The sequence below is a fragment of the Anthonomus grandis genome, chromosome 12 (genome assembly GCF_022605725.1).
Source record: "Anthonomus grandis grandis chromosome 12, icAntGran1.3, whole genome shotgun sequence".
In the NCBI taxonomy this organism is placed as follows: domain Eukaryota; kingdom Metazoa; phylum Arthropoda; class Insecta; order Coleoptera; family Curculionidae; genus Anthonomus; species Anthonomus grandis.
The window spans coordinates 3,572,381-3,584,631 of record NC_065557.1 but is presented as its reverse complement, the minus strand read 5'-3'; the positions used below and the strand labels follow the sequence as shown (position 1 = coordinate 3,584,631).

General features: G+C 32.8%; 1 protein-coding gene across 1 annotated transcript in view; it reads left to right on the top strand.

Annotated features, from left to right (window-relative positions):
- The window catches only part of LOC126743195 (thrombospondin type-1 domain-containing protein 4-like), a 141,498-nt gene that overhangs the window by 65,395 nt on the left and 63,852 nt on the right, over nt 1-12,251 (top strand). Inside the window, exons 5-6 of the mRNA XM_050450177.1 lie at nt 336-438; nt 986-1,149. Of these exons, the coding sequence (XP_050306134.1) occupies nt 336-438; nt 986-1,149 (267 nt within the window). The remainder of the gene's footprint in view (nt 1-335; nt 439-985; nt 1,150-12,251) is intronic.

Below are 12,251 nucleotides of genomic sequence, written 5' to 3'. Positions count from 1 at the left end.
TCTATAAACCCGCCTAATACCACAAAACGTTTAAAACAAAAACCCATCCGAGTTATCGGGGCCTTTAGGCTAATAAAACCAACAACGTTCTCGCAACAACATAATCTAATAAATGAAGTGCCGGAAGAAGATGAAATAACAACACGCGATCATGATCATCATCATCACGATGATCCCATAGTTTCGTCTCATTGCGGGTCGGCATCATCAGACAAACCGACCCGATATCATTAGATAGTTTAATTGAATCGGACGTAACAACAAATGTTTGTGGCATTCGAAACTGATTAATCGGCAGCGGGTTCATTAATTTTATTCGGTTTTTCTTCTTGTAGGACTGCCCCGACCATCAGAGAGATTTCCGATACGAGCAATGTGCCGCCTTTAATGTTCGACCGTTTAAAGGGAAAATCTTCGATTGGGAACCCTTTTATCAAGGTAAGAATTCTTCTTTTTCCGACATAATAGTCTCTCTTAGCTGTCAAGAGCTTTTTAATCAACTTGTGCGTTTAAAACTTGATGAGGATCACTTTTTTACATAGCTTAAGAGGTACTTAGGACCATTGAAAAATGGGTTTTTTGATTGGGAACTGGCTGTAATTTGGGCCCAGAGGATGAGTAATTAGCGGGTTGTTCGTGGTACCCATTGAGCCAATTAGTCTAAAGTCATTTGGATGCTTTAAATGTGAAAAAGAAGACAGAATTGAGAAATATTTATGTAGCACCTTTTGAGTATTGAAATTGTCATTTTTCTATCACCTCAGTGGCTTACAGTGACAAGTAAACGATCGTTTGACATTAAAATTGACACCTCTAACCCTCAAAAAGAGCAGCAGAAAATAGCGGAAGGACCGCCATTAAGTGCCACGCCCAAATTAAACATAAAAACACTTGACTCGCTTGTTTTGTCCTCTAACGAATGACTCGAAAACACTTTTTTTTTTTATGCCAACGTCCCCTTATACATAATTGGGGTTTTTTCTAGGTAAAGTGGAGTGCGCCCTCAATTGCCGCCCAAAAGGGATGAATTTCTACGCGACCCTAAATAAAACCGTAATCGACGGCACCCCGTGTTACCGCCCGGTTACCTCTACGGGAAAAAGCGCTCCGCGGGGCACCAAGGGGGTGTGCATCAACGGATACTGCAAGGTAATTCTCATTTATTATTTTATATAGTAATTTTGGAAGAACGGACCCGCCGAGTATATTTTCGGGGTTTCTTGATATTATGGTGAATGCGCCCCCGCGTGTATAAGTGCGTTGCTGAAGTGAAGATGGCGCCGCACGTATTGACCGAGCCAGCGTCTTAATTTAACGTTTTTTAGGCGTACATACGTTTGATAAAAGCAGGATTTCAACTTTAGTATATATGCTTCATGAGATCAAATTTATAGTTTAATAAATGAAGAAAGAAGATTGGTAACTCATGGTAACTTAGGGAAAGGTAGGTTATTTGGGCAATGTAACAAAGCCCTAAAAAGTGCGAGTTAACTGTCAAAAAAGCTTTTGTCGGCCATCTTGAAATTTAGAGCTGTCATTTTTGAGCTAAATGGTACCATTATTTCTCTAAACAAATATAATAATTTTAAATTTGCCTTGTATAGCAGTCACATATAAATGATGAAGCAGAACCCATTGTACCGATGTACGAATGTACATAAGGCATAGAAATTGTTGAACAAGGTGTGAACCGCCCATAAGGCATAGAATTCTTTTCGAGAATTTACATATAAAAATAGATCCGTATTTAGATGATCCGTGTACTCACTCCTACGACACAATGGACTCGGTTGTAATAATATACGAATGCACCATTCAATTGTTAAGTAAAGGTAAGGTTATGGAGCATAAAAATGAATTAAATGATAATTAGATAAAGGATGGTAGTAGTAGTTCATCCTCATTGTGAAAACTCTTAATAATGTATCATGTATTCAAAATGATCCCCATTTACTTCTTGGCAGAAAGCAAGACGGTTCACAAACTTATGTGAAACACTATCAATTATTTCGGGTGATATACGTCTAATTTCATATGTAATTCTATTTTTCAAATCTTCTACGTTATTTGGCTTCTCAATATAAATGTACAGGGTGTCTCACGACGAATAGACGCGATCGATATCTCAGAAACTAATTTTTCAAAAATTTTAAAAATTTGGCAACATGGCACAGTCGATGGGGGCCACACAACTAAAATATTTTGACAGTTGTAACGTTTCCGGTTATACCGGAAGTAGGTGTCAACTTCGTTATTTTAAATGGAACACTCTGTACGTGAAATTCTAGGTATATTTTATGTATAATATCCTATACCTAAGTGTAACCGTTTTTGACATATTTTTAATTTCATGTGAAAAATTCTGTTTATAAGCCCTAACATAATTACCGATTACTCCCTTTTAGTAGCCTTTATTAATTGGTTAGTTTCGGTTTTATTTTAAAGGAAGGACTACTTTAGAAGACCATTTTAATATTTGGCTAAAAAAAAAGATACAGGGGGCTCAAAAACTAACCTTAAAAATTAAAATGAAAAAATCATTAAAAGTCAATTTTTTTAAATGGAAACCCCTTATTTTTATAATTTTTTCATAAAGATAATTAAAAATAAGGCTAACTTTATATAAGGTTATCTAGTCCAAAAATTGATAGTTTCCGAAATATTGACAGTTTAAATTTGGCCTAATACTAAAAGCCGCCAGAGTGGTCTGAAATCCAATATTTCTGGACAAAATCGCTAAACGTGTGACAATCAAGTCAAATGTACATATCCTTAAGGTTTTTGGGGTCGCTAAATTCAAAATGGCGGACACAAAATGGCGGCCAAAATTTTTTTTTCGAATTAAAATCAACTTTCCTTTACGTTTTCGGGGTCGCTGAATTAGAAATATTAATTTATTTTTTGATATTCAAAATTGCGGGTACAAAATGGCGGACGACTCGTAAAAAAACAGCGTTTTAATGTTAAATCAATTTTTATTTACGTTTTCTAGGTCGCCAAATTCGAAAATGATATTCATTTTTTTTTTTTAATTCAAAATGGCGGAAACAAAATGACGTAGTTTTTTGCAAAAAAAACAGTTTGTATTGTATTCTAATCGGTATTTTACTATTATACATCAACATTATTTCAAACATAATGGTATATACTTTTATTATTAGATATTCTTATTTCATAATTAACAGAACCAATCCAATAACGACTCTTGTATGTCAAATTCGAATTGAGCGAACATAACAACCCGTCTTGACCAAATTTGGTGTTAATCTGTTCATTTCTTGGAAAAAAATGTCCGCTATTTTTGACCCGCCATTTTGAATATATTAATTCTGATATCAAATTCAAATTCAACGAGCATAAGAACCCCCCTTTAGCGCGATTTGGTCTGAATCCAATCTTTTTTCGAAGAAATGTCCGCCATTTTGGATCCGCCATGTTGAATTTCTTGATTCTCATGTCAAAATCGAATATAACGAACCCAAAAACCTTGAGATACAAAGTTTCAAGTAAATCGGCCGACAATTCGATTTATGGCCAGATTTCCAGGCGTTTTGAACCAATCCAGAAAATATTCGTTTACGGGGAGAGAGAGAAAAAAGGAAGGTTCTGTCAACGGTATTTCGTACATGATACTTTACACAAAATGAAATACTTCTTACCTTAGCGGGATCTCGGACAATCACAACTAATTTGATACACAAAGTTTTTTTTTAATACAAAAACAGCAACGTGAAGGATGATAAAAATAGGGGGTTTCTATTTAAAAAAAAATGACTTTTAATGATTTTTTTTCATTTTCATTTTTAATGCTAGTTTTTGACTCCCCTGTATCGTTTTTTTAGTTAAATATTAAAATAGTCTTTTAAAGTGGTCCTTCCTCTCAAATAAAACCAAAACTAACCAATAAATCAAGGTTACTGAAAGGGAGTAATCGGTAATTATGTTAGGGCTTATAAACAAAGCTTGTCACATGAAATTAAAAATATGTCAAAAAACGGTTACACTTAGGTATAGGACATTATACATAAAATTTATCTAGAATTTCACGTGGAAGCCAAAAATGTAAAAATATACAGGGTAATCCATTTAAAATACCGAAATTGACACCTACTTCCGGTATAACCGGAAACGTCACAACTGTCAAAATATTTTAGTTGTGTGGCCCCCATCGACTGTGCCATGTTGTCAAATTTTCAAAATTTTTTAATAATTGGTTTCCGAAATATTGATCGCGTCTATTCGTCGTGAGACACCCTGCATAGTTAAATAATAATAATATAGATGTGCATAAATGAAGGTTTTATAATGTCGATATTTACTGTTGAAGTTCAACCAAAAATGTACACCTGGTGTAAACCAAAAATGAACGTTTATTTAACTATCCTGTATTGCTTGGGAGTCTAATAGCAAAACAGGTATAACCGATCGGCCTCCCTGTATATAAGACACTTGACATAAAAAAACCATAAATACCAAATAAAGGTACCAATTAAAATCCTGCCACATTAAACGATATGCAGATTAAATGATCCCACTTTGGCGATTTGCATGGAAATGTTTGAATAAAAAGAAATTGATTTTTTCTCTTATTTTAGTTGATCCGGCCCCCCTTGGACCGTATATAATAACATTAAATAGCAATAAATCTTGACACGCGATATTTAAAATGCAATGATAATTTATTTACTATTTAAGGACGACGACTGCAGAGGGTCAAATCTGGTATAATATTTACGACCTGTCCGCCTGTCCAGATATTAAAATACATCCTGTATATGTTCATTACTTTTGCAACAAACAGATCAATTTACTCTATTAGCTCCGAGCCGTTTAAATTCCCCATAAATCACCTAGTTAATAAAATATTATTAAATTAATTTATTACCTAACAAATCAGATATAGAAATTTAAACGGCATGTGTGTGTGTGGTAGATTAAGCCATTACGTGACTTATGCAAACCGTTCGATTTATACACTCGGAGATTCGACAAGTTCAATTGCGAATCGTAAATGCGACCATTATGAGCTTCAAGAGATCGATTCTAATAGAGAAAAGTCGTTTTATTGCCATTTTCTATTAATAATGGATCGTTTGGAGTGTCCCGGTTTAAGGGTAATGACCATTTCAGCTATAATGAAAAAAATCGCATTTGATGCTTGTTGGGCGGTGAGATGTTGCGTTTAAGGCGGTTTTTGTAGCAGCGATATGTTGCTTCAATTGCGAATCATATATGTGGCCCAAAAGATCGATTTTAATAAACAAGAGTTGTTTTTATTGCAATATCAATCAATAGAGTGTCCTCGTTTAACCATTTAAACTATTGGAAAACAGTCATCAGAAATGTTGCTTGCAATGCATTTTTTGTTGCAGTATTGTTGCTATAATTTACCATCCTGAAAGTTAAAGATCTAAAAAACCGATTAATTAGAGCTAATAGGTGTATAGGAATTTAATTTAATAAATCTAGTTTGCCTGCTCTAGACATTTTTGAAGTAGTGAGATGTTTCATAGTTCACCTACAAGGGTTCGCTATTAAGTTTTTAAATATTTGTCTATTTGTCAGTACGTCGATGATCCAGGACAAATGCGAGGATCCATACGATATCATCGACGTTCTAACATATAGACAGTAATAAAAATAAGCATTTGATGATTTTTTTTCAAGCACTTTAAGATTCTCTTTTTCTAACTCTTGTGTTTTCGTCTCTTTCCTTTTCTTTCTAAGTTATCTTTTAATGAATTTTTATTGCAGAGTCAAGGTGTCGCTACGAGGGCGGGTCAATAAGTCCGTGACTTTTTGTATTTCCCGCCCTTTAATGGAAATGACAACTCTGCTCCCGTCAACAGAGAACTGTCAGTTGACGCCTGTCAAAATTTGAACAAGCTGCGTCATTTAGCTTGTGTTTGACGGCTGTTGATAGCAGACTACCACTCGTTTTGAGAAGAAAATGGAAAAAAGTGAATTTCGTGTGCTCATTAAGCATTATTTTTTAAACCATCACTCAAACCAAGGCTAAGCTTGATAAATATTATGGGGACTCTGCACCATCCATTTCCATGGTAAAGAAGTGGTTTACTGAATTTCGATGTACAAGCACGGAAGATGCCGAACGTTCTGGACGCCCACTCGAGGTCTCTACATCCAAAACAATCGAAAAAATTCACGATATGGTTTTAGCCGATAGGAGATTGAAAGTGAGAGAGATTGTGGAAGCCATAGGCATCTCACATGGTTCAGTAGTTTCAATTTTGAATGATCATTTGGGTATGAGAAAGCTTTCCGCAAGATGGGTGCCGCGTTTGCTCACAATCGACCACAAACGCAACCGTGTGATAATTTCCCAGGAGTGTTTGGCGTTATTCAACCGCAATATGGACGAATTTTTGCGTCGTTTCGTCACCGTGGATCCACCACAACACGCCGGAGACCAAACAGCAGTCAAAACAGTGGATTTCTCGGGGTGAATCGGCGCCCAGGATGTGTCAGCCAATAAAGTCATGGCGACCGTTTTTTGGGATGCACGCGGTATAATCCACATTGACCACATCTTCAAAAGGGGAAAACAATCAATGGAGAATATTATACCAACTTATTGGATAGATTCAATGAGGAACTGAAAGAAAAAAGACCACATTTGGCCAAAAAAAAAGTTTTTTTCCACCAGGACAATGCAAGGGTCCACACATGTGCAGTTTGTTCCATGAATTAGGTTACGAATTACTTCCTCATCCGCCCTATTCTCCAGATTTAGCCCCCAGTTACTATTTCCTATTCCCAAACTTAAAGAAATGGCTCGGCGGAAAGAGATTTGACTCCAACGACGAATTCATCTCTCAAACAAATGCCTATTTTGATGACCTCGACAAATCATATTTTTCCGAAGGAATAAAAAAATTGGAGAAACGTTGGACTAAGTGTATAGAACTCAAAGGAGACTATGTTGAAAAATAAAATAACTTTTTATGTAAAAACCTGTCTTTTATCCAAAAAGTCACGGACTTATTGACCCGCCCTCGTATAATTTACTATCAATAAAAGATCTGAAAAAACCGATTAATTAGAGCTAATAGGCGCATTGGAATTTAATTTAATAAATCTAGTTTGCCTGATTTTGACATTTTTGGAGTAGCGAGATGTTTCATTGTTCACCTACAAGGGTTCGCTATTAAGTTTTTAAATATTTGTCTATTTGTCAGTACGTTTATGATCCAGGACAAATGCGAAGATCCATACGATACCATCGACGTTCTAATATATAGACAGTAATCAAAATAAGCGTTTGATGATTTTTTTTTCAAGCACTTGAAGATTGTCTTTTTTTAACTCTTGTGTTTTCTTCGCTTTCCTTTTCTTTCTAAGTTATCTTTTTAAATTATGCGCCTATACAATTTATTTATTTTTGTCCTCTTTCTTTTCGGTTCTCTTTAATTTCTGTTCCATCAAGGATTCTGGCCTCTTTTTTGTCTTCTTCTTCCTTTACTTTTTAGGTTTTTTATCTTTTTCTCCCTAGAAAAAAAAATGTTTTCTGTTACGTTATTTTCAAATACTTACCAACCCCATTGACTTTCTAACACAGAGAGACTCAGTCTTATTTAAAAAAAGAAAATGTAAATTACATTTTGTTTCTAGTCCTTTCTATTTTTTGAAAATGTTTTTTTGTCTTTTTCTCCTTGTGGAGTGTCTTCAGTTCATTTCTTTGGCACCATTCAAACATGTCCTGCACACATTCACTTGCCTTGCTTCAACATAAATAATGGCTGAAGTATCATCTGCAAATCGGACTATGTAAGTATGTATGCTTCATTTAAAAATGAATGCAGTATAGGTCTAAGGACATAGATAGATAACTTAATATAGATATTCCCTCCTCGCTTCTCACCCTGATTTCTCGCTGTCAAATACATTTCGATCCACTGATAAACTGGTCCTCTGCTTCCATAGGTGTACATTTTGCTTGCAGCTTTAGAGCAATAATTGGCCTGTACTTACTAATGTCACTTGTCAAATAAATAAATGTGAAACCGGCACAAGAATTTCATTCAAGCATGCAGCGAGCATATTATATGGAACATCATCCACCAAGACTTTTACGGGTAATCAGCTTTATTCTCGTCCTCAGTTAATGGCATCGGAAATATGGGTGGATAGATCACTACAATGTAAAGTTCATGTTAGAAGTAGGATTTAGGGCAATACCTGTTGACAGATTCAAGGAAATACTCATTAAAGGTATTGGAAATATCGCTTCGCTCTCTCATCTCTGAGATGCCTCGACTGTGTGAAGCATTTATTCAAGTATTATCTCCCAAGCATTCTTCCTCATTAAATACTTTAACTGCATCTCAAACGTCACTGTTTTCAAAAATATTATTGCAAAAAATGGAAAACAAATATGTAAAGCCCTCCTCCATGCCTAGTTCCTGTAAGTGAAGAATCCATTATTCTTTGCTGGAAGGAATTTAAAGTAATTTTTGTAGATCTTTTGAAAATCAGCATGGACAAGTTGAACTCTGTGATTCGAGAAACTAATATCAATGGTTTGGGTTGCAACAATTGAAGAATTTGCCCTCTTAAAGGTTCATAAATACTTTGGTTTAGACCATGAGAACTGAAAATATTATGAATCAGCTTGGACTGCTTTGACTCTATCAACATATTGTGATCTAAGTCATCAAAAACAATAACCAGCACATTTCTCGTAGTCTAACATATATATAGGTTTTCAAGACAGACACGAAGTGGTTTAAAATTTCCTAGTGGTGGGACAAATTTAAATAACGAAACTGTGTTATTAGATTAAATATTAACAACGAAACCAGCTGTTATTCATGCGTATTATTTTAGAAATTTACAGCCGTTTTTGTTAAATCAAGTTTAACATCAGTTTTTTCCACCAAATATCAGTTTCCTCCCTTAATAACGCACAAACTACTTCAAGGATTTTGATGCGGTTTTTACCTAAAGTTTATGCAACTTCTAAAGAACATTCTGTTGTATTAAGCATTTTTGTCACTCAAGAACTTCCTGAGCAAGACTCATTCTTCTAAGGGAACCTGGACCAATCCAAAATTGGAAATTCATAATTTATTTCTGAAATAATCAACTTGTGATAATTCAAAAACTATTCCAGGCATTTTCATGAGGTTTTCACCGAAAGTTGACGCAATTTTTACAGAACGTTTTCATATATAATGAATTTTTGTAGCTCAAGTATTTTCTGAGTTAGACTCAGATTTATCAGGGATGGAAAACAATGATTTTTGGAAACAATTTGGTTGGGTTGGGTTATTTAGCTAACTTGTGTTACTTGGGGTGATGAATAGTACGTACCTTCCAAGAATATCTTTTAAGGGATGTCCTGTGCCTGCTGTAGCCGCCAAATAGTTCGTCTGCACCCATACACCAACAAACAGGATCTATGGATTAAATTTATTTTTGTTTATTTGAAATGTACACCACAATTAAACCAAATGATATAGAAAAAAGCAAACAATCAGTATGTACAACACATAAATGACAAACAATTCAAACTTGGCCCACATTTCAATCAATCATAGATTAGATTTGCCTGTCGAGTTTGTTGAGTCTGTTCTGGAATAGTATTCGCTCAAAGTTTACGCACACTGCCGATGATTCTTCGCTTATTGTTAAACTGCGTCCATGATATAGGTATTAAGAGAGCCAAAATCTCGACTTTTTCAGACCGATTTTCTGTGCTCTTGTTCTGTCCCACTACTGTAGTATTTTCTTTGCTTGAAAGGTAATTATTGTTGCTCGTTGTATGGATAATCTAGAAACAAGAGTCTCAGTTGGTTTATAATTAGGTTAGTGAGTTACTTATTATATTGGGTATTACGTCACTTATAGCAAAAATCAATTTAGAAATTTTTATCTCACACGCTCAACAATTGAAAAGAAGAAGAAAATAGACTTATTCACGTATTTAAAAGAAATATGAACTTAAATCTGTAACGATACCGTTCGATATATTTAATTTAATTTAAGTTTTAAATACAATAATTTACTTGAGGTATAATAGATTTTCTTATATACCTAGGAGCTGAGGTTCAATCTATTAATCTCTGAGCTCGTTTCTTCTTTTCAATATCCTACCTAACTTTGTTATGAATATTATAATTAAAAAACGATAAAAAACAACAAGAAGACCTACTTTTTTTAAAAATACCTAATTTGAACCAACGTTTCGGTAGTTATATCTATTACCGTTATCAAGGTAATTAAAGTAAAATTAAAAATAAAATATACTTATCCTTCAAATTTTCAGTAATCCAGTCTCATCAAAATTTCTTCCTAATTCGAAAATACTTTATATACTTTTTTTATATGATTTGACGGTTTATTAATAGTTTGACAAACTAGTTTGAAAGATAACAACAAAATTTTCAAAGGTTACTTTTTAAAAATTAAAGGGGTGTGATCTTAATGTAAATTAATCATAGAAAATACATGAATATCAAATATTTTAAATCATTAATTAATTTTGAGAATACCCTGATCTACTTCTCTCTTTAGCAAAGGAATCCATGTATTATGAAAATCAACCGAACAAGTAGCTAAGCATTTATCTTCATTTAACATTATAAATGCACTTTCCTTTAGCTTACGTAATTTTGAAATTGGTTCTTTTGCTAACATTGAGGAAGCATTCCTGTCTATTCTGTGGTTATTGTCGAATGCATGTTGTGTGATTTTTGATTTTTGAAAATCATTGTTTTTTATGTAAGATTTATGTTCATTAATTCTTTTTGGTAATGGTCTACAGGTTTCACCTATGTAAAATTTACCACAAATACAAGGAATTTTATAGATTACATTTTTATTAAATTCATTTTCATTGAAAGGTTTAGTTTTTGTTAATAAGTATCGTAATGTGTTTTGTGATTTAAAAATAGTTCTTATATTAAATTTTTTAGCAATTCTTTTTATCTTATCAGAAAAACCTGGAATAAATGGTAAAATAAGATTTGTCGTAAAAAGTGGTTGATTCAATTTTATACGTGGATTATCAAACTTTTTAAAGCAATTTTCTAAAAATTCTTTGGGATAATTATTTTGAATTAAGATATTTTTAATAAAATCTTTTTCAGTTGTTAAATATTGATTATTACAAATAATGTGTGCACGATCATATAAACTTTTTACCACTCCTTTTTTTACCATTATTGGATGATTAGAATTAAAATTAAGATATCTATTAGTATGAGTTGGTTTACGGTAAATTCTAGTTTCAAAATTTTGTAAATCCTTTTTAATTAAAATATCAAGAAAAGGGTCAGCTTCCTTTTCAAGAGTAAATTTTATAGTAGATTCTTTTGAGTTAATGTAATTTAAAAAATTTATAAGATCTATTTCGTTATGGTGATATATTGAAAAAATATCATCAATATATCGCCACCATATTTTAGGTTTTTTATCAAATGTATTAATAATTTCAGATTCAAAATTTTCCATAAATATATTACTTAAAATTGGTGAAAGAGGAGAACCCATAGCCATACCAAAGTTTTGTTGATAAAATTCATTATTGTATTGGAAATAAGTAGTTTTTACACAATAGGTTAAAAGTTCTAAAATTGTACTAACGCTTAGTATTGTAAGTTCTGCCAAATTATTATCATTCTCTAATTTATTTTTAACAATATTTAAAGTTTTGTCAACAGGAACATTAGTAAAAAGACTTACAACATCAAAACTTATCAATAGATCATGAGGGTTAAAAGAAATTGTAGAAAGTTTTTCTAAAAAGTGTTGAGAATTTTTAATGTAAGAATCAGAATTATTAGTGTATGGAGTTAAGATATTTTGCAAGAGGATGAGTAGGTGAATTTATGCTACTAACTATAGGTCTTAAAGGAACATTTATTTTATGTATTTTTGGTAAACCATAAAAATGTGGTGATTTACTATTATGTGGAGTTAATTTAAATCTATCAATATTAGAAAATTGGTTTTTATGCTTTTTAAGTAAATTATAAATTTGTCTTTCAATTTTTTCTGTAGGATCTTTAGATAATTTAGAATAATTGCCATCATTAATTATTAAATTTAATTTATTTTCATAAGTGTTAATATTTAAAAGAACAGTAGCATTACCTTTATCGGCTGGAAGTATTTTAATATTATTATCGGTTTTAAGTGTCTTTAAAGCTTTTAATTCTAAAGAGTTTAGATTTTGTTTAATTTTAATTGGTTTTTCAATTTCTATCTTCGCCCTAATTCTAAATTCA